A 25180-nucleotide genomic window follows, 5' to 3' on the forward strand; every position below is an offset into this window, starting at 1 on the left:
GAGTTAAACATATTTTTTTCGGGCAAGAAACTTGTTTTGTAATTTGCGTTTATTTCTACTATAGTAATTTTCAGATACCTTGTCGTATCTGAACTTCTTGCAGAACATGTTGAGAACTTGAGCCGCTAAGATATTTGAAAAGAACTATAGCTTGCTTATTAACTTTATTCTAGATATTGACTTTGATTTCTAAGCACCTAAATGGTTATAGACTCGATTTCGTCCGCGTCGTTTGTGCAAAATTAAGAAAAATAACTATTCATCGAGATCCGTTGAGCCGTTCCGGAGATACTTTCAAACATCCATCTAAACTTTCGCATTTATAATATTAGTTAAGATTTATATTTATAAGGTGAATAAAAATAGAAATAAAAAACAACAGCCATTTTTCATATGTTTATTTTTGTTATCGTCATCGATGAACACAATTTTAATTTTCATAATTAATTTCTTTACTTTTCTTCAGCACCAAATATCTAAAATACAACCTGTTCGTATAACAACTGAAAATTAAACTATAGACAATGAAAAATATTCAATTCAGCTAAAAATGTGAACATCAGTATGTAAAAAAAAGAAAAAAAAAATCGTCTAACTTCTTTTTTTGATTTTTTTTAATTATAATTATTGAAAATAGACTTAAACTATTCACCTCTATCTATGTGTTTAACTCTAGATTTAATTTCGTCTAACTGGACTTATATTAATATATTTTAGACCTAAAAAAATAACTCATACAATCACATTGTCCGCATTTCAAGTGAACCTCATCACAACTTTTAAACTATTTCAATTAAAAAAAAAAACTATTAATCTATGATAACAACAAACGTCAAATCGTAATTTCTCACAGGGTTGCCAACCGAAACAAATTTTGCCTACATATAGGGAGCTTAAAATAGAGAAAAATAGAAAAAAAACTTATTAAAAACCTTATATGTTAACATTTCTATTTATTTACAGTAATTTACATGCAAATTTGTATGATTTAATATAATAATTATTTCTTTTATTATGTGAATATAAAAAATTTACTTCAAGGAACTGAAAATAAAGATCATATTTCTCACTAGATTGTAACATTTACACACACGACCTTTTATTGCTTTTTTAAACTTTAATTTATTACATTTTATCTAAATAAAAAGGGAAAATTGATTTTTTATTTTTTATTGCTACGATTGGCACATCTATAAGAAATGCTGTCTGGATTATTAATACGCAAAATATATACCTGTTTTATTAAGTTTAATTTATTCATTATTAATTTAATTGTGTAAATGAAAACTAAAACTGGCAACATTCGGTAATTGTTCATTTTTCAAGACGTTCATGTTTAAAATTTTAATCAATAATAATATTGATTTCTTATCTTAATAGGGTTATAACAGTAATCCGTGTTGCGAGAAAGGTACAAAGGAGGGAGAATGGAAGGGGGAGGGGGGGTCAGAGTGTTTGTGTCACTCCGGTCATGTCATCTTAGTTCTCGCTGACGTCAGCAACTACAATACTTGTGCCGCTCACAGCTAACACTTGCTGACACATGGTTCTGATAACTCGCTCACTTCATCTCCTGAAACAACAAAAACAAACATAATGAGAAACAAAAATCAATATTGTTACATTCCTAAATTATAATTTTTACTATTTAAACAAAAATAAACACTAGTCTGGATAAAATTCGATCCGCGTACACGTTCATTAACTACTGTGTGTATGTACAAAAAAAAAGAATAACCAAATCACCACAAAGTCCGGCTCGAGGGGCCAAAGTGTTGCGGCACCTCGCCGGCCATCGCCCGCTCATTGCCACGAATTGACCGGGTTTGGTAAGGCTAAGGGAACAAACAGACCGTTGGTCGCGGAGTGGGGATGGTGGTGTGGGGGGTGTGGTGTACGTACAGTTGTGCAGCCGCACGGAGGGCCAGTCGTGCAGGTCCCGCTCGTGGGGCGGCTGTCGGCGGGTGACGCTGGGGGGCTCGCTGTGCCGCACGCAGCCCTCGTGGATGTGCACCGACACGATGTCGGAGCCGGGGATCTCGAACATCACCTCCAGCAGCAGGTTCTCCATGATGGCGCGCAGTCCTCGGGCCCCCGTCTTCCGCTCCATGGCCAGCGCCGCCACCGCGCGCAGGGCCTCCTCGCTGAACGATAGCTCGCACTTGTCCATCGCGAACAGCAGCTTGTACTGCGCCACCTGCAGCATACCACCACATCCTCAATACATCACCGCCCCGAGTGTGCCCCGAGTGTGCCCGCCCCAGTGTGTGTCACACTCACCATTGCGTTCTTAGGTTCGGTCAGTATCCGCACGAGCAGGTCCTGGTTCAGGCTGTGGAAAGGCACCAGGACGGGGAAGCGGCCCACAAACTCCTGCAAAAAAGAACCGATACCATTCAAAACGTCGTCCGGCTCGAAGGACCGATTGGATTTTTTTTTTCTGTATCAGCGAGCAGACGGTACCGGTATCATGCCGAAGTCTATGAGGTCCCTCGCCTGCACCTTCCGCAGCCAGGCGTCGCGCTCGTCTCCCTCCGCTGCAGCAGACTGCAGCGGAGATGCGTCAGCCGCAGCAGCAGCGAGCGCAGCGCGACGTCCTCCAGATCTGTCCCAAGCTCCGAAACCCAGGTACTTCTCGTTGCTGCGGCGCTGCACCAGTCTGTACACAATGTCACCACAGTCATAATAAAACGACGTCAATTAAACACCAAATATGGTATTAATAACTGCATTCGATTCATATATGTTTGAATTCTGAATCGATGAATTCATTTATTTAGATATTTTTAAGCAACTCATCTCACTATGAAGCTAAATTTTAGTAAATGACAAATATAAGGCTCACTTCATAACCGACAAGGCTATCTGAACCGACATAAGTCAAAAATTATTATAACAGCTCACTAGCGCCCCCTTTCAATTTCAAAACATCACAAAATCCTTTGTACTTATAGCTTATGTGTAAATAAATTTTATATATATTCTGAGGAAACCGATCACAACAGCAGCGCCTCTCACAGATTCAGATATGAGAATCTGATGAGGGCGCTAGTGAGCCAGTGGTACAGTCAGTGGTACAGAGTGAGATGTGGTGTACCTGTCGAGGCCGTTGTAAGCTCCGCTGGCGACGAACAGTATGTTGGTGGTGTCGACGTGCACAGCATCACCTCGCAACTTGCGAGAGTTGCGCTCCGGCACAGACACCACCGCACCCTCCAACATCTTCAGCATCCCTTGCTGCACACCCTCGCCTGCGCGACACCAACATACACTACATTCAACATCTTGTACAGACACCACCGCACCCTCCAACATCTTCAGCATCCCTTGCTGCACACCCTCGCCTGCGCGACACCAACATACACTACATTCAACATCTTGTACAGACACCACCGCACCCTCCAACATCTTCAGCATCCCTTGCTGCACACCCTCGCCTGCGCGACACCAACATACACTACATTCAACATCTTGTACAGACACCACCGCACCCTCCAACATCTTCAGCATCCCTTGCTGCACACCCTCGCCTGCGCGACACCAACATACACTACATTCAACATCTTGTACAGACACCACCGCACCCTCCAACATCTTCAGCATCCCTTGCTGCACACCCTCGCCTGCGCGACACCAACATACACTACATTCAACATCTTGTACAGACACCACCGCACCCTCCAACATCTTCAGCATCCCTTGCTGCACACCCTCGCCTGCGCGACACCAACATACACTACATTCAACATCTTGTACAGACACCACCGCACCCTCCAACATCTTCAGCATCCCTTGCTGCACACCCTCGCCTGCGCGACACCAACATACACTACATTCAACATCTTGTACAGACACCACCGCACCCTCCAACATCTTCAGCATCCCTTGCTGCACACCCTCGCCTGCGCGACACCAACATACACTACATTCAACATCTTGTACAGACACCACCGCACCCTCCAACATCTTCAACATCCCTTGCTGCACACCCTCGCCTGCGCGACACCAACATACACTACATTCAACATCTTGTACAGACACCACCGCACCCTCCAACATCTTCAGCATCCCTTGCTGCACACCCTCGCCTGCGCGACACCAACATACACTACATTCAACATCTTGTACAGACACCACCGCACCCTCCAACATCTTCAGCATCCCTTGCTGCACACCCTCGCCTGCGCGACACCAACATACACTACATTCAACATCTTGTACAGACACCACCGCACCCTCCAACATCTTCAGCATCCCTTGCTGCACACCCTCGCCTGCGCGACACCAACATACACTACATTCAACATCTTGTACAGACACCACCGCACCCTCCAACATCTTCAGCATCCCTTGCTGCACACCCTCGCCTGCGCGACACCAACATACACTACATTCAACATCTTGTACAGACACCACCGCACCCTCCAACATCTTCAGCATCCCTTGCTGCACACCCTCGCCTGCGCGACACCAACATACACTACATTCAACATCTTGTACAGACACCACCGCACCCTCCAACATCTTCAGCATCCCTTGCTGCACACCCTCGCCTGCGCGACACCAACATACACTACATTCAACATCTTGTACAGACACCACCGCACCCTCCAACATCTTCAACATCCCTTGCTGCACACCCTCGCCTGCGCGACACCAACATACACTACATTCAACATCTTGTACAGACACCACCGCACCCTCCAACATCTTCAGCATCCCTTGCTGCACACCCTCGCCTGCGCGACACCAACATACACTACATTCAACATCTTGTACAGACACCACCGCACCCTCCAACATCTTCAGCATCCCTTGCTGCACACCCTCGCCTGCGCGACACCAACATACACTACATTCAACATCTTGTACAGACACCACCGCACCCTCCAACATCTTCAGCATCCCTTGCTGCACACCCTCGCCTGCGCGACACCAACATACACTACATTCAACATCTTGTACAGACACCACCGCACCCTCCAACATCTTCAGCATCCCTTGCTGCACACCCTCGCCTGCGCGACACCAACATACACTACATTCAACATCTTGTACAGACACCACCGCACCCTCCAACATCTTCAGCATCCCTTGCTGCACACCCTCGCCTGCGCGACACCAACATACACTACATTCAACATCTTGTACAGACACCACCGCACCCTCCAACATCTTCAGCATCCCTTGCTGCACACCCTCGCCTGCGCGACACCAACATACACTACATTCAACATCTTGTACAGACACCACCGCACCCTCCAACATCTTCAGCATCCCTTGCTGCACACCCTCGCCTGCGCGACACCGACATACACTACATTCAACATCTTGTACAGACACCACCGCACCCTCCAACATCTTCAGCATCCCTTGCTGCACACCCTCGCCTGCGCGACACCAACATACACTACATTCAACATCTTGTACAGACACCACCGCACCCTCCAACATCTTCAGCATCCCTTGCTGCACACCCTCGCCTGCGCGACACCAACATACACTACATTCAACATCTTGTACAGACACCACCGCACCCTCCAACATCTTCAGCATCCCTTGCTGCACACCCTCGCCTGCGCGACACCAACATACACTACATTCAACATCTTGTACAGACACCACCGCACCCTCCAACATCTTCAGCATCCCTTGCTGCACACCCTCGCCTGCGCGACACCAACATACACTACATTCAACATCTTGTACAGACACCACCGCACCCTCCAACATCTTCAACATCCCTTGCTGCACACCCTCGCCTGCGCGACACCAACATACACTACATTCAACATCTTGTACAGACACCACCGCACCCTCCAACATCTTCAGCATCCCTTGCTGCACACCCTCGCCTGCGCGACACCAACATACACTACATTCAACATCTTGTACAGACACCACCGCACCCTCCAACATCTTCAGCATCCCTTGCTGCACACCCTCGCCTGCGCGACACCAACATACACTACATTCAACATCTTGTACAGACACCACCGCACCCTCCAACATCTTCAGCATCCCTTGCTGCACACCCTCGCCTGCGCGACACCGACATACACTACATTCAACATCTTGTACAGACACCACCGCACCCTCCAACATCTTCAGCATCCCTTGCTGCACACCCTCGCCTGCGCGACACCAACATACACTACATTCAACATCTTGTACAGACACCACCGCACCCTCCAACATCTTCAGCATCCCTTGCTGCACACCCTCGCCTGCGCGACACCAACATACACTACATTCAACATCTTGTACAGACACCACCGCACCCTCCAACATCTTCAGCATCCCTTGCTGCACACCCTCGCCTGCGCGACACCAACATACACTACATTCAACATCTTGTACAGACACCACCGCACCCTCCAACATCTTCAGCATCCCTTGCTGCACACCCTCGCCTGCGCGACCCCAACATACACTACATTCAACATCTTGTACAGACACCACCGCACCCTCCAACATCTTCAGCATCCCTTGCTGCACACCCTCGCCTGCGCGACACCAACATACACTACATTCAACATCTTGTACAGACAACACCGCACCCTCCAACATCTTCAGCATCCCTTGCTGCACACCCTCGCCTGCGCGACACCAACATACACTACATTCAACATCTTGTACAGACACCACCGCACCCTCCAACATCTTCAGCATCCCTTGCTGCACACCCTCGCCTGCGCGACCCCAACATACACTACATTCAACATCTTGTACAGACACCACCGCACCCTCCAACATCTTCAGCATCCCTTGCTGCACACCCTCGCCTGCGCGACACCAACATACACTACATTCAACATCTTGTACAGACACCACCGCACCCTCCAACATCTTCAGCATCCCTTGCTGCACACCCTCGCCTGCGCGACACCAACATACACTACATTCAACATCTTGTACAGACACCACCGCACCCTCCAACATCTTCAGCATCCCTTGCTGCACACCCTCGCCTGCGCGACACCAACATACACTACATTCAACATCTTGTACAGACACCACCGCACCCTCCAACATCTTCAGCATCCCTTGCTGCACACCCTCGCCTGCGCGACACCAACATACACTACATTCAACATCTTGTACAGACACCACCGCACCCTCCAACATCTTCAGCATCCCTTGCTGCACACCCTCGCCTGCGCGACACCAACATACACTACATTCAACATCTTGTACAGACACCACCGCACCCTCCAACATCTTCAGCATCCCTTGCTGCACACCCTCGCCTGCGCGACACCAACATACACTACATTCAACATCTTGTACAGACACCACCGCACCCTCCAACATCTTCAGCATCCCTTGCTGCACACCCTCGCCTGCGCGACACCAACTTTTTCACTTTTTCTTTTTTATTAATCAACAAAATTTACAGTTTTATGCTTAATTGATTAACTGTGCCGTACTACTTGACCTCCGGCGGAGGAGCCGCGCGGGGGGTCCATCAGACCTCACCCGCCGCCCCGCGCGCCCTCGCCCCGCGCCCTTCAGTTGCGCTTCAGCACTCCACACGTCGACATACTTATCATCTTTGCCACATATTTTGTACCAACTTTCATATTACAAGTCATCATCATCAAACCAGTCTTTCATTCCAATATACAGTCCACACGCTCTACATATGGTCCTTCGAGCCGGATAAGTGCCATAAAATATGAACTGTTTATCTTAGTACTACACAGTTCACTTTGGGTATGTTCCGATATGCACTGCGACCACTGTAGAGTGTGACGTCAATTCAGTATACTGTGAAGCCGTCCCTTTATAGCCAGTTGTACTGGTTACGATTTAAAACGGAACGCAATCCCGTATACTGTCAGCCGCATTTTTTGACGCGACATTCAAATGAGTGTATTCAAGTTTTCTAGTACATTAAAAAAACTGTTTTGGAGTACTGTCAAATTAAAAATATTTTAATTAATATTAATTTTAAATTAAATTTATAATATAATAAAAGTGAGTAGTTTTTCATAAAAAATAATATGTTTTTCATTATCAACACAGTCTAATAAGATTAATTTTTGTAATTTTTCCATTGTTTTATTTATTAATCCAAACTAATTACAGAACTTTAAAATTTTCTGATTAAACTGTAGCTTTGTTTATAAGACGTTAGGCACTCGAGTGGTTTTGACTGATCACGTGATCAAAGTACTGCGAGTACCTTACCTCGAAAACGCCAGTGCTCACAGTAGAATATGGCGGCGATTTATGACGTCATATATTTCCCTAGGGTACTGCGGCAGTATACTGACAGTCAGATAGCACTGTGCAGTGCTCGCAGTGTATATCGGAACATACCCTTAACAACTACATAACTATGTAGTATTATTATTATTTTTTACCAATGTTATAAATGCGAGTATTTGGATGGATGGATATTTATTAAATGTTATCTGCGGGATGTCTGCATGAATCTCGCTAAAATTTAGCATAAATGTAGAACATAGTGTGGATAAACCCATAGGCTACTTATTATTATTTTTAAATCCCGCGCGGACAGAGTCGGGGACGTTAACTAGCTACGTATATTGATATGTGAAAGAGAGTTGACTATTTATAAGACCAAGCCTAAAACCTTTCGTGGTTACATCCGTATGTATGTATGTATGTATAAAGAGAGATAAAAGACATGAAGAGCATAGTATTTTGGTCCTTCGAGTTGTAGAAATGTAAACACAAGATGTACCTCCGACATCTCTGAGCTGGTGAATGCCGGGAACTGCCCCGATCTTGTCCACCTCGTCCAGGAACACGATGCCGGTCTGAGCGCGCTCCACACTGCCACAAGGACATTATTATAACATAAGGTGACAAACTAGTAAGCGGCCACCTGAATTCACCGAAATAGCGAAAATAGCCCACTGAAAGTAGGAGTCTAAAATTGTTGAAGCATTAAACAGACAAATACGAGCATATTTCCCCTTCCTATTCCTCCTCCTCCGTCAAATCCACCTTCCCTTCTCACCATTTCCTTATAAGGAAGGAAAAGTGTGTCACGCAAACACATTAGCTGTAACTGGTGTGTTCTGTGTGTCAGATTAGAGAGATGTGTAAGATCTAACTTGAAGTTGGCGTCCTGCAGCAGCTTGGCGATGACACTCTCGATGTCCTCACCGACGTAGCCGGCCTGAGTCAGCGTGGTGCAGTCGCAGATCGCGAACGGCACATCCAGGCACTGCGCTATCGTCTGCGCCAGCAGCGTCTTGCCTGCGCCGCATCACATCACATCACACCACATCACATCACATCACACTAGCATTAGCTCAGCGTGGCTTTCTATACCACTCTATCCATACCATTACTATGTTTTCATCATCAAAAAATACAAATTTCATGATAAAACAGTTAAAGATAAGATAGGTCACAAAAAAAATATTCAGATAGGAGCAAATTTGTGACTAGTACTGACCGGAGCCTGTAGGTCCCAGCAGCAGTACGTTGCTCTTGTCGAGACGCAGCTCGTGTTGCTGCCGGTCCAGCACCTCCGCCCCACCCCCACCCCCGGCACCGCCCCCACCCCCGCCGTGGCTCACGTGCAGCAACTCTACACGCAAAAAGTTAGTAATAGTCAAAAAATTAACAATCAAAATAAGTAGTCATAAATACGTCCCGATTTGCATTAACTAGGAGTAGAAAACACAACAAGAATATCATCATCGGCCAGGATTCGTCCAGTGTTGAACGTAGACCTCCACGATCGATTGCCACAGGGCACACACGCAACAATATTTAACACATGGAAAATCTTACTAATATTATATATGCGAATGTTTAGATGTATGGAGGGATATTTGTTAAAAGGTCTCTCCAAAATAGCTTAACAGATCTCGATGAAATTTAGCACAGATGTAGAACACATAGGCTACTTTTTAAATTTTTTTTAAGTTCACGCGAATGGAGTCGCGGGCGACAGTTAGAAAGTTCATATATTATCCCATTTTCCCTCTTGAGGAGACACTACTATATCCCCAAATCAAACATTACATACAAGTCATGTAATCAACGTAACCCTTTAGTACAGCAATCGATTAAAATACGTGATATCAATAATGCAATGGTACAACAGGTCAACAGATATGTGAGTACAACAAGGCGGTCGCTCGCTCGGTGGTCAGTATTACCATGTTAGTATGTAACTTGTGTCGTCGTCTGTGCAACGCCACTTCAGTATGGACATCACGCTCGTTACCAACTGTACTACATTAGCTATTACTTGCGATTTCATAACTTCTCGTAATAGATTTCGGATGCATCTAACATCGTGAATCATTTTCTAAGACAAGTATTTTTTTATACGAAGAGAGAAAAATAAGGAGGCGACCGCTGCCCATAGACATCCGCAATTTCAGACGCGTTGCATACCTTTAATCGACGGAGTAGGGGACTCACAGAAAGAAAATATTTGCCCTTGCTATGCAATCCCTCCTCCGTCAAATTCATTTCCTCTTCCCATCCTTTCCTTTATAAGAAAAGGGTGGGATGGGAAAGACGACTAAAATTAGGTCTACGGTATGAGACTAACCCAACATAGTTTGTCTAAAAAAACTGACTTAGATTTTTCTTTCTAAAGGCTTTAAAGAATTATAGACCCGTGACTATTCAAAGTACAATAGCCCGCAACAGTACATCAATTATGAAAATAACCGACAACTTTCTCTTGGAGAGCGACAACAAAAGAAAATGGCGGCCACAACAATAACCATGTCAGTGGCATGTCACTTTAGTTTGACAACAAAGACAAGCCGAGCTATTTACTGATTTAAATTACGACACAATAAATCATTACAATAAAATCTCTTCGTATATCTATTGTATAAAATTACGTTTACGTATTAATAATATAAAATACAAGTGATATTGATCAGATAAATTATATGGCGTTAATCAGAATACTAAGTGAAACTTCGTAGACAAAAAGTGTACGCGAGAGTGTGACAAATTGCAGTGACTTTCGCGGTTGACCTGACAATGCTTTCGATAACTAACAACTTAATACAGATCAAAGAAATGAAGATGCAAAAACAAAGTTGTGAAAAAGGCAATTGTTTAAAAGACAGTTAAACGACGGTCGCTTGAAATTAGAGATTGCAAATTAGGATAGACCAGAGATTCTCAAACTTGTTTCGATGAACCCCCTACCTACTACATTTCTTTGACTTATGAACCCCTAACTTTATTTCCTGACACCTTTAACCCCGCAGGATCTCTCTTTGACCCCCAGAGAATCCCCAGGATAGACCTCCGTGTCAATATAAGCTGTTATTACCTCTATGCGTGTGGTGAAGCGGATGGTGGGCGTCGGCGTGGGCGCCGCTGGACACGTTGTTGTAGATGCGCTTGTAGTGATTGTAGACGGCCACAGAGAGTACCTTCTTTGCGTACTCCTGCCCCACTACATGCTTGTTCAGATATTCGAATATCTTCTTAGGAGGCGGTGGTGGCTTTCTGGAAGTTATACAAGTCTACTTTAACGTTTACACTAGGAAACTTCACTAGGACTTCATTCACGACATTGTATATAGGTAAGGGAACGTACCCATACTACGTGACCCGTTTAGGGGGGGGGGGGCGGAGTCTTTAAAATACTACGGTCAGTCACGGGAGGGGGGGAGGTGGTTCAGCTTTTTGTCACGTAGTCGATTTTAATGAGAGAAATCTCGTATTTTTTCGACCTATATTCGAATATAGCGCGGTGTTTAGCGCTTTGTAAACTCACAGTTGGTGCATGGTGGTGCAGTGGACAACCTGTCTCGCGTGCGACCTCTGCGGATTCTATATCCAGGAGGCTACAAGAAGTTTTATGTGTTTTGGAAGTCGTTTTTATTGCAGTCTTATGCAATAAAGACGAGTATGAGTCAAATTATTTTTTTTTTCAATTTTTGCCTGTGAAATTATTAAAAATCATAATTATGAATTACTACGTGAAAACTAAAGGGGGAGGGGGGGTCTTGGCATATACTACGAATGGTCACCGAGGGGAGGGAGGGGTCGAAAAATCTTAAAAAATAGGTCACGTAGTATGGGTATGTTCCCTAACTCCATTCTTTACTTGTGGTCCGCCCCGGATTTGAACTGGTAGCTAATAATGTATGTCGGGTATCTTTATTCTGTCTTAACATCTTATGACACTGAGGGATAATGTAGTTTTTGAATAATAAAAAAAATATTAAAGTCTCTCTGGTAATTTTTAAGTTTATCTGTTACAAAAAGGTAACAAAACTAGCTGTCGCCCGCAACTCCGTCCGCAAGCAGTTAAAAAATCTTAATAGAGGTATGAAAAATAGATAGTAGCCGATTTTCAGAGCTACTGAATTTGCATATAAAATTTAATTCAAATTTTTCGAGCCCCTAGATACTTTTTTGTCACCTACGTTTAGTAAGCAATAATGTTTATTTCTGTCTACCCCACAAAAGCTCACAAATAAACGCTTCCTTTCTTATTATTCTGCTTGAATGTATCAATGTTGTAAGATATCGGATTGGAAACAGCCACAAGATTAACTTTCAACAGATCAGCGGAAGTTTCCGCGGTGTCCGGCGCTTGCGCAAGATGCAATGTCATGGTTGCTCTTACGCAAGTATCGGTCTGAGTAGAAGAGAAGTTTTGAGTGGTCGCTAGCTACTTTGCAATTTTATATTATAAAAAATAAATTATAAAATTTTATGTAAGCGGAAGATAATACACCAAAAGTGTAAGAGCTCATGATAAATACTTATGGATGAGTTTCTTACACGTGAGTGTAAGAAATCTACGTGTCTAGTTATATTGGAATGCTAGTGTAGAAAATTTTATAAGAATATAGGAAGTAAATAAAGTCATAGGGATCAAAAGGTACAAGCAATATTTAGTAAAAAATAGAAAATTTAGACCGATAGATAACTAATATTATAAATGCGAATGATTGGATGGATGGATGAATGGATGTTTGTTTGAAAGTATCTCCAGAACGGCTGCATGGATCTCGATGAAATTTGCCACAGATGTAGAACATAGTCCGGAAAAACAAATACTAATTAAGTTTTTTTTTTAATCCAAGCGGACGGAATCGCGGTCGACATCTAGTATACGACAATTTCCTTTTCAGTTTCGCCTTCAAAGCCACTAAAGCTTGTATTATTTTTTCACAAAGACAAACTCAAAGTAAATATTAAATTATTTATATAAATGTGTGCAGAACAGTTCTTTCACCCGAGTGATATTGACCGCTGAAGACTCACCTCTGGTGTTAATTGCTCGAATTGTTACATAAATATCACTCTAATGGGTTTTCACTATCTAAACACTTGTATAAAACATATACTTCTGTTACAAGGTTTTATGCTAAGCCGCGAAGACACCTGTAGCTACTTGCATACAATACAAGTAGCGTTGCCAGGCGTCCGGATAAAGCCGGACATAGGTAGGCTTTTTGATTGCGTGTCCGGCCAAAATAAACGGTTTTCCAGCTTTTGTTAGGCTTTTTACATTTCTCAAACGAGAGTGTACCTATTAATACTCAGGCAAAATCCTAAATAATATAGGGTGTCCGATCTTTCTACCCAAATGTCCGGCCAAACTGGCAACCCTAAATACAAAGGAATAGACGACGACATGGGCTATGAAAATGAACTTCAAATGTTTTCATATGTATGTCTTGGAAGTAATAAACATACTCCATTTTACATACATATTCGCGCCTTTAAAATTAAAAACCAATCCAATGGAGTTTCAAGAATCTATATAGATTAAGTATAAAACAAAAGTCACCTCGACCTTAGAAACGACTCAGTTAAATCGTATTAAAATAAATTACAAAAAAAAACTACTTAAACAAATTGATAAAAAGAAGAACAAAGATCACGTTTTAAGAAATGCAATTATTCTCAGTTCAACGACACGTCTTTACATAAAAATACAATTTATATTGACCGATAACATTTTATCTGATTACTTCACAATTAGATATATTATTACGTCTCTTTGAAATATTATACACAAGTTTGCATTTTGTAATTTCATTTCTTTACTTTATGCGTTAATTTTCTTTGAATCATTTTCGTTACAGTATAAAATTATAAGTAGAGCAGATTTTTATATATAATAACATTATCAGGTGGAAAGATTTGATCGTTTGTTTGCAATGAATAGGCTCCGAAACTAATGGACCGATTTCAAAAATTCTATCATTGTTTGGAAGCTACACTATCCCCGGTTGACATAGATTATATTTAATATTAGATTTTATTAATTACGAGCGGACGAAGCAACCCCAAATAAAATTGTTCTTTAAACGATTGAAACAAGGTTTAAAAAAGACGTGAAAAGTAAAACTCAACCTTATCCTAATCGTATGAAGCTTAATTTTATTTGCTACAAAAAATCTTCTCTGTTCTCTGCCCCGGCCTGTGTGAACGGACTCTAATAATATGGTAGTAAGAGAGTGCACAATGTAAAGACTAAAAAGAATCTGACTGACCTATAGAAGCCGGATTTGTTGTCTGCGTTGTCTTTTATGCTCTTCTTGGTGTCGACCTCGCTGAGCACCACGAAGAAGTGGTGGCATTTGTCACACTTGACGAAGCGCGTGGAGCTGACGAAGGTCTCGACGTGGGTGCACGGGTCGCCGCACTTGGGGCACGTCAACACTCCGCCAGTGCCGGACCCGGATTTCTTGCCACCGGAACTCTGACCTGACGTCACAACAAATACGTTTAATGGTAAAATGGTCCGTCCACCTGTACCTATGACACTCACGGGATGAATACTAATCGAATGGCACACATGACACAATGAAATTGACATTGACATACAAACAGAAAAGAACAGAACTATTCCTTTTAGATCTTTCGTATTTGATTTTTTTTAAAACAACTATATGACGTACGTTAACACGCTACACGCATCGTTTAAATTTATTACCTGAACACGACAAAAAGCGATTCTCTGATTACACAGGACGAAAAAATGTCATGCGTACATGACTTTTAAAACAGGCAATTCATGAGTCTAAAAGTTATTTGTTCAATAATTTGCGGCTTAAAAATCAACATTAACATCCGGTGTAATATTTATGTATACTTATAAAACGATGCTTTGTCAAAATTCATCTTGTTAAAACAACATATGTCGCATTTAATACGAATTTCTGTACCTATATTTTTCTGCTTAGAAAGTTTTTTTTTATTTATTTTGATTTGTCATCTATATTACATAGTACATAGCACATTTATGTGCCTTTATTTAGAGATGTGTTATTCAAATTGTGCTATTGTTTATTTCTAAAGACACGTGTCGTCTACGCTATGACAAACAAACATGTCCAATTACTAAGTAACTTGGATATTTGCCAGCACGTGTATAGTTTTAATTTATGATCTAACTAACTATCGTTCGCGACTCCGTCCGCGCGGTATAAAAAAATAATTAGTAGACTATGTGTTCTTCAATACCATCTTCTATATCTATGCCAAATTTAAGCTAAATCCGTTTACCCGGATATACCTACCGACTAACAAACATCCATCCATCTAAACTTTCGCATTTATAATATTAGTAAGATGCGGATTTTAAAATAGAATTATATTTGACGTAATCTTTAAATACGTTAACCTAATTTGGTGCAAATTACAGTGTCTGTATGTAACATCCGAAAAAAATCAGTTTCGCGAACACGATGTATTTGTGTTGTTGATTACGAAAATCCAATTTTTAAAATTTTCGTCTGTCTGGAAATCCTCGTTTGTTCCACCTGGAATTAGATAACCTTATTTCCGAAAAGGTTGTGTTGATTTTGACATTACTTTAATTTAAAGGCAGCTAATGGAAGCGGGATTATAGGCTACTTTTTTTTAATCTGCGCTGACGAAGTCGCGTGCGACCGCTAGTAAATAAATTTTATCTATGATATAAAATATTATATGGATGGATGGATGGATGTTTGAAGGTATCTCCGGAACGGCTAAACAGATCTTGATGAAATTTGGCACAAATATAGAATATAATCTGGAAGAACACATAGGCTACATAAGTTTTTTTTAACACCGCGAGAACGGAGTCGCGGGCGACAGCTAGTATACTAATAAAAAGTTTCATATATGACGTGTTGGATAACAAAATTAGCGTTCAAATTGAAACACGTATTTATTTATACTAAAAGGAAATATATCAATGTCACTATTGTTTTAATCCTCTTTTTATATCATTCAAAGAGACAAAGAACAATCAATATACAGCATAAAAATTATCTGATTTATTAACTTTGTATGTTTTTGTACACTTCTTTGTTCTCTCTAGTTATAGTTGCAATGGAAAAAAAATAAGCGCTGGAGGCAATAAATATGAATAAGGTAACAAAAGGAAGCCATCGTTTGACAGCTGGTAGTATCGGGTAATTAACAATAAAGGCTTTGCAGTAGTCTTATTCATTTTCTGTAACTATAGAATCGCATATCGACTCATCCCACGAAAAGAGATAACTCTTAAGAGATCTCATTAGTCGATTTGTTGTTGGAATAAGTCTCTACCGGCAAGAGATACTGAGGCTCATAGAAGCCAGTTTTATTTTTATAAGAGAACACCGAAGTGATATCGACGTCCATGGCCATCCGTAACCTTATCGTTTCCCATTTCCTTAAACTTGAATCTTGTAACAACGGTGACTGGTTTTACTTTTTATATTATTTTATTAATTCGACCTTACTTTCTTCTTCATTTTATGTTACCTGCGGCTGTGTCTTTGGGCGGTCCGTGCGGCGTGCCCGCGGCGCCTGGCGGCTGCTCGCCAGGGTTCTTGCACAGCACCGAGCACGTCGTCAGCGGTCGTAAGCACGCACGCCGCACCGCGCGGCATGTCTGCACACCACCTGACAAACAACACAATCATTATTAATATACATTATAATAAGTTAAGGTTAACTGTAGACGGGCATGTACATGTGTATTTGTCAGGGTCCTTAAAGCATGCATTTCCAGAATGCACGGTTTAAAGCGCCGAGTGTGTGGGTGTTTTTATAAAATAAATAAATAAATAAAACTTCGTGTTAAATAGCTGGAACTGTAGTGTGTAGGATCGAAAATACTATTGTATTTGTACTTGACTGAATCATTAAAGGTATACATTTAGGTCACATTGATGATAAAATTGTTCTACTGTTAATCGTGAGTGTGTAGTTGACTACATTGTAATGTAAGGTCAGCATAAGACCTTAACATATAGTCATTACGTTGCAATAGGAATCAATATATGTAATTGATTTCTGAATTCTAATATTTATTCTAACAACACATAATTGACATACGAAAATACGTGAGTTACAATTCAACAAACAGCTTTTATCGACTTCAATAAGATTAAAACAGGATGTACCTTTTGTAATGAAAACTTCTTTTGCAAACCATACACTATTTCTTTACATTGATGCTTTGTTAGTTACATTCACTTTTATTAAAAAAAAAAAACGCAGACATCACGGCCATAGTTAGACCTCTAAGATCAGCAACAAACAAAGCCTAACCATGAACTGACCTCGATTCACACTAACTAGGTGTAGATAATACAATTCCTGCAACATGTTACATTGAGGATAAGCGATTAATTATGACTGATTCGTGGCCGAAATTAATATACTATGAATAATTTTTGCTTATCCGCGATATTTTTGGTTAAAATTTTAAGTTCAAATCAAACGATAAGAAATAACTTACGAAATCCGTTTCAATGATTTTAAAATAAATTTCGAATCGATCTCAAGGATCGAATATAATTTAGCAATGAGAGTTTGTCTTATTACCAGCGAATACAAACAGACAGAATGATTGTTGGCATGATTTGCATAAAATTGAATTGCAAGTCATACAAGTTCTGAATGAATTTCCTAATAGTACATTATACATTCACAAATTCTATATTAACTATGGTCGAATTTTGATCACTAGTAATTTTAATAACACTAGCTGTTGACCGCGACTCTCTCCGCGCGGAATTTAAAAATAAATTAATAAGTAGCTTATGTGTTCTTCCAGACTATGTTCTACATATGTGCCAAATTTCACTATGATCCATTCAGCTATTCCGGAGATACCTTCTAACAAACATCCATCTAAACATTCGCATTTATTATATTAAGTAAGATCTCATCTTATCAAGTCTTTTTCTCAATAACCATAAACATCAACCATCGAGGATAACCAGAAATGTGATCATCTTTAGTTACTTACATCAATATTTATCAGACAGAGATCAGTTAGCGCAATATTACGAAAACTTGTATTTTAAACGGTAAATAAACAGGAAAATAAACAAACAGGCTAACAAAAAAACCGCGTCTTTCAGTGAATACTGAATTTTAATATTTCGCATATAAAGGAACATCACCTTTTCCCTTCCCACCCCTTTTCTTATAAGGAAAGGATGGGAAGGGTAGGTGGATTTGATGGAGGAGATGCATAGGAAGGTTAAATATTCTCTTTTTGTGCGTCTCCTTTGTCGATTGAGGGTAGGTAACGCATCTGCAATTGCGGATGTCTATGGGCAGCGGTCGCTTCGCCATTTCGGCGAATTCATGTGGCCGCTTGCTCGTTTGCCACCTTGTAATATAAAAAAAAAACATGAAATACATTCGAACGAAACAATCCAATACATTCATTTGGCTTAAGAAAAAAAAAGAAACGAAAATTTGAAGACTATCCTATTTGTCACTAGTCTTAGTAGCTTTTAAGTTTCGGACACAAGGCAACGTCGAAACTAATATTGTATGATTGCGTCGTCGTCGTGAGAATTGCTTTGCGCGTTCCGTACACGAAGTAGAATTGTCGACGCACGTCGTCTATTCGGTAAGTACAGACATAGCGAAATGTCAACTGGATAAATTTGCTCCGCCATATTGAAAATTGCTCACGACAATCTTCACAAACAAGTTGCGAGCGACTGGCTTTGGCGATGACAGATAGAAATGTCGGCGACGCGCGCTATGTTCGAACCTCTTTGATTTTTCATAAGACGCTTAGTGACTAAACACGCCAAGTTTTTAAGATTTACATTGCTTTGTGTACGAATTGCCTTAAGATTCATTTAGACATAAGTCGAAATCGTACGAACAATGCTCGACAGTCGCTTCAGAGCGATAAAAACAGGGACTTTGGTCACAGAAACCAACGGTTAGTCAATTACATACGTGTTAGCAACCATTGAAGTAATTTGATAAAATATGATTCACGGGGGCAATGCACTGCTAATGCATAAACATTTCCACTTATATAAAGTGTTATCGTTCCATCTTTATATATACATTAATTTTATTTAAATTATTTTAATGACAATACAATATATATAAGCTATTATCAAATCAATAATAAAAATATCATATTATTTATGAGCACTATTGCAGAATTATTATTTATATATGCAGCACTTTATTAGACACTAGCTGTCGCCCGCGACTCTGTTAGTAAGGAATTAAAAAAAAACTTACTAACTAGCTTATGTGTTGTTTCAAACTATGTTATACATCTGTGCCGAATTTCAGAGAGATGTGTTTAGCAGTTCTGGAGATACATTCTAACAAAAATCCATCCATCCATGTAAACTTACGCATTTATAATATTAGTAAGATGTAAAATTACACAGTGTGCCGTTCCTCCGTGACCGCTTGATGACTGTCGTGACCGTATTGGTTGCTAAATGGACAATTTATACAAACAACTGCAGCCATTTGGATACAGGTAAATACATTTTCTGACAAAAATAATTGAGAAGAATGACTCGGATGTGCGGCGGTAAATTTTAACATTTTCGTTTTCGTGATTTGAATACATTGTCCGCTTTTGGAAGGATATATTCTTTAAAGGCGGGGTTACACTGGGGCTAAAAAAGTTATTTAATTTATGAATATTGTAGCACTAATATCAAAATAAGTAAATTAACTAACCTTTTCAAAATATAAAAACAACCTATTTTGCTGAGTGATAATGTAGCTTTCTATTGACAAAAGAATTTTTGAAATCAATCGAGTAGTTTTTGAGTTTATTAGTTACATACAAAAATACAAATCTTTCCTCATTATGATATTAATATCCCTGAGTATAATTAAATGATGAAACAAAGAAACTCGTAACATGAATTCATTCAAAAGGAAAACTGCAAAAAATATCCCTGATCGTAAAAATATGTTCCAAAAATCTATTTGCAAGTTTTAACCGTCACAGTGTTTGTGTGTACATGTACGGGTCACCTTTATGACCCGTACATCTCGGTTACATGTTTTATTTATTACATTCACATTGCGACGTTGCATGTACCAAAGTAATGAGCCACCTCGACGCGTAATTTGCGAAGTAAGCGGGCTCAAATTACACTTGTCAGAGGGCAAGAAGATCATTTTTTATATTGGATGTCTTCATAATTCATCGTCAAAATGTGCAGCTGAATACAGAATAATAAATCGTTGAAAGCTGTGGCATTAATTTCTCTTAACAACTTTTGTACGAATGTGGAAGAGGCTAGAAAGGTGTCAGGATTGCGCCACATGGAAGTCCGTAATCTCTGCCTACCATTCTGGGTTACGGGTGCGATTATGTTGTCTTAATTGATCAGGAAGTAAATATTTACAACAGCACTTGTAATTAACATAATGATTTTTTTATGTAACTTAGCTAATAACAAAACTTAATTATGTAGTGTGAAACATAATTACGTTTTTATTTTATTAATGATATAATTAATCTGTCTGACAAGATTTATTTTTTTGTCCTTGGGACAGCCATATAAAAAGTTACTTGCAAAATTAAAAAAAAAAACACTAAAATGTGACCATTGTCTTTACACTGCGATTTATTTTATGTAAATAATAAGTTTTTGCTCAACATTTCTCACCAAGATGTAGGCAAAGAGCTCCACAACCGGACTGAACATAGGAAAACATACTGAAGTTAGACAGTTAATTATATTTACTAATATTATAACAATGAGAATATTTAGATGGATGGATTTTTGAAGGTATCTCCAAAATGGCTCAACATATCTCGACAAAATTTGGCACTGATGTAGAGCATTCTGGAAGAACACATAGGCTACTAATAAGTTTTTGTAATTCCACGTGGAAGGACAACTAATTTATCATATTTTGATTTAAGACTTATCGTAAGTTTCTGAGACCATAATCCCCGTTTGAAACATATGTATTGACAAAGATAATGACAGGGATGACGATATGTTTAATAGAGACTTTGGTTTTTTTTTTTAAAAAAAAGGGACTGGTTACAGTAAGCAACGTTAAGGAGGAGTGTTAAATCCTTGCTCTTTAAAGACCCATGCAATGTGCAGGACGGAGGGGAGGGGGGGTTATCATACAAATAACACCACTTGCAACACTCACCTTGACACACTAACAATTAATTCGGATAACGTTTTCGACTTTAATCGAAAACTAGTTTCAGATAAAAGTAAAACTATATGCAGCTTTGATAAACAAACTTGCTTTTAAAAAATAAATATAACATATTTTTAATAAATTAATATATTATTGTTTATTAGGACAAATATATTTAGTTTTATATTTACTTTAATTTTAAATTATCAAATTAATTACGGCGAAAAATCAACACGGAGCACAACTGCGTATATAATATAAATAAGCTATATTTATGTCCCCAGTTGTGCTATTATTTTTAACTATTAATAAGTTTAAATAGTATCAGAGACAAACATGTTATTTTTTTCCCAGACTTGTATTGATTTAACTTAACAACAAGAGCGAACTTTGCACCCTTCATTGACGTAGGTAAATGTGACAGTCCGATCACTTTAGATATTCGATAGTAAACATCCTCACAAACAAATACAAACACATTAAAGCCTTTTTAAAACTAGTCATTATTATATCATTAGCCGCGAGAAAAGGAAAGTAGCGCCTGTAATGCCCCACAAAATAAGTTTCATTTGGTGCGCACGCGATTATAATCTTTCGTACGCTACGTAATCTAGAAAGTTTTCTCTGGCAACACTTACCATATATATTTCACAATCATATTTAATAAACGTTGCATGATCTGTAACATGTGTATTTGGAATAACCTCAAAAATAAGATGCAAAGTTTTTTTTTAAAATTCAGATGTCATTGAAAAGCATTTTATGTAGGAAGTAGTGTCTAGTATGTAAATTTTAAGTAAAAAAAAAAGCTAAGAATAGAAATAGATAATACATGCGAAACGTGAGACACACTAGTAATGGAGAAAAAAATTACTTAAATTTTGCAGATAAGTAAAACAAAATGCAACTTCCATCTCAACAACTGTCCAAAAAGACCTTGTAGCTAATGGTATAACACAAAAAAATCCACGTTTATACTTAAAAGGCTAGTTAAAATTATTATTTTTTTTTAATTTAGTCACCACGAGGATGTAGAAAAAATATATAACCACTTTAAATATAAACACAAATAATTCTAAAATTTTATTTTGTTCTCATCTTACTAATATTATAAATGCGAAAGTTTAAATGGATGGATATTTGTATGAAGATATCTCCGGAACAACACAATGGATATTGATGAAATTTGGCACAAATTTAGAAAGTAGTCTGGAAGAACATATAGGCTACTTATTTCGTTTTTTTTATTCCGCACTGACGGAGTCGCAGGCACCTGATAGTCTTAAATAATTTGCAGTGCATTTATTTCCTTAATTTTGGTATTTCATTAAAACCCTTTTAAATAGTAAAAACATATAACTCTGACCCACAGTTTTATATCAAGTTTGTGCTTTTTATGTACATATTTTACATAAGCAAAACAAATGGTTTCCTTTCTTTCTCTCTTTCATTCAAAGACATATTTTCTTCCCTCTCATTCATTTGTTGTGATGTTCATTATTGACAATTACACTCACATTATTAAATACATCGCAAATATGTTTGTTGTAAATCCCATCAGTGCTAACTACTCAAGCTTAGCGCCGGCGCCGAAGCCCCTGTCAGCGTGGATGCTGTGATGTAACACAACTTTCACTTTATAGACTCTTAGACTATTACTGGATCTAAGAGCATTAGGGCTAGTACACACTAGCCGCTTAAGTACCAAGATGTACCAATAGCTTAGAGTTAAAATGTAAGTTGGTATCAACAAGGTGAAAACAGTGCTTTCATACCTCACCCTCGGTGGTACCTTTTTTGGGTGTTTTTTGAAGAAGATTATTTGCAATGAATTTTATGCTGCTAGTCAAACTCTGAACTGTTTCTAAAATTTTGGTTCAATTCATTGTACCTGACAATTTATAAATGTCATTGTATGCAATATACATGAAACTTGCAAACGGCTTACAATCCAAAGTTTTTGACATCAAATAATACAACTTGGTGATCTTGACTTACATTATCCAGTGGCAAATTACTCCAAATAAGTTGAATTGTTCACAAATATGTAAAGTCGACATTTAAGCAAGTTTAAATTCAGATTAAATGCATAATAAAATGATTTGACACCAAATCCCATTTTGACATGTATAATTTCTTACTTTAGTATAACTCTACAGAAATATATCAGACCAATAATAAAAATCAGACCGTATTGTAGTCAAGTGTTAGCCATTTACTATAAAAAAAAATAATGAATTCCGCAATTAGTGCAACCCGCAGTGTTTGCTCTTTTTTATAACAAACAATAAAGACCAGAATCTCACTTGATAATTTATTCATAACAAGTCCATTGTAAAAAAATAAAGACTGTAGTTTGTCTATTTAAATATTATTATTTTCAATTGACGCCTATGAAGTATTTAATCAATTTTGAGGATTAATATTGTACTTAATGGACAGGTATCATGGTTACAGACTGTATGACATTGGTTAAAATAACTTCTGGTTTATGGCCACCAAAACTGTTATTTCTGGCTGACCACAATATCTTATACACAGTACAACAATGGTTATAAATACCATTGGTTATAATAACCAAATATCACTGAAGCCTTGAATGTTGTTTTAACCAGTTTCCACTTTATCTACTTACAGTATACAAGTTTTTTTTTAATTTTCCAAAATTTACTTCTATCTTATTTTTTCTCCCAACTGGAACCCATCATCAACTTAAACTTAAAGAAAAAAAAGAAAAAACATTGTAACATAGGTACATCAAGTTCACCACCTATGCTTTGATTTAATAACCTCTAAAAATGTTTACGAAATGTTTGTTAATTCAAATATTACAACATAATATGCAAATTCATCATCTCTATTTATTATTTTTTATGCATATTAGACCACTTATTTATTCATTGCTGATGAATGGTCCACATTCATCTAAAAGACCTTAAAAGTCAATGTCAAGCGCAAATTATACAATTTTAATGTTATTGACCTTATCATGTGAATGTCTTTTATTGTTTTCTATTGCTACAATCCACATAAAAAACTTTTGTACTTTTGTACCCTATGAGACCCCAGAGATATTATAAGATGCAGCGCAAAACTATTTGTGAATATAAAACAACAAACTTACTAGATAACAAGTATCACTTGAACGGAAACATAATAACATTTAATATCGTGACGTCATGTTATCAAACAATCATACGAATTGTAACTATAACTGCGACATAAAACTTTGGGCAAAAGCCAATCTGATCATAATATTAATGGAAAATGGAATCCACTCACCCGATGTCAAATGCGAATTTCTCCGAACCGCTATCCTTCCCACCGACACGAAGCTAAGTCTTATGCTGCTCATTGTTACTTATTTCAAATGATGCACGAAACACATCAGCTCCCAATCACAATCGACGCCACAAATAAAAAGATAACTCAAATGTAACTAACAGCCGCCTCTTGATCGTAGTTAGCAATTTTTGTTGTATTTGTTTGTCAGTGAGAGGTATCCTATCATGACGCAACACTTTTAGTCAACATCAACACCGACAGTGTTCTAAATTCTAACACAATTCAACGCGCTACAAACACAAAAATTGCACTTTTCTATTTATTTATCTGAATTATAAAAAATTATTTTGTAGGTGATGGTGCGGCCATACTGATGTTCACAGCTGATTTTGATGTGAATGTGAAGTAATTGGAATTTTCTTTACCACGTTGTTTTATCAGTGTCGCCATCTGCTTTCAATGTCTAAAATTCTTATTTTTAATGTATCTGGTCAAATTTATATTTCGTTTTCCTATTTAAGGA

At 39.0% G+C, this 25180-nt stretch overlaps 1 protein-coding gene across 2 annotated transcripts; it reads right to left on the reverse strand.

The window, feature by feature from the left end:
- Positions 1 to 1384: 1384 nt before the first annotated feature.
- LOC106721152 lies at positions 1385 to 25062 on the reverse strand. Of its 2 annotated transcripts, XM_045682745.1 has the most exons (13): positions 24655 to 25062; positions 16729 to 16869; positions 14484 to 14697; positions 11294 to 11472; positions 9437 to 9571; positions 9090 to 9234; positions 8714 to 8805; positions 3298 to 6692; positions 3098 to 3204; positions 2464 to 2659; positions 2281 to 2373; positions 1903 to 2197; positions 1385 to 1573 (listed from the first exon to the last, which is right to left on the reverse strand). In XM_045682745.1, coding segments are annotated over exons 1-13 (5067 nt in total). In that variant the 5' UTR covers positions 24728 to 25062; the 3' UTR covers positions 1385 to 1571. The 2 variants fall into 2 exon arrangements, with proteins under 2 accessions (XP_045538701.1, XP_045538700.1); XM_045682744.1 differs by having other exon boundaries at positions 3098 to 6692.
- Positions 25063 to 25180: the final 118 nt, after the last annotated feature.

This window comes from Papilio machaon, chromosome 20 (assembly GCF_912999745.1).
Source record: "Papilio machaon chromosome 20, ilPapMach1.1, whole genome shotgun sequence".
Lineage (NCBI taxonomy): Eukaryota > Metazoa > Arthropoda > Insecta > Lepidoptera > Papilionidae > Papilio > Papilio machaon.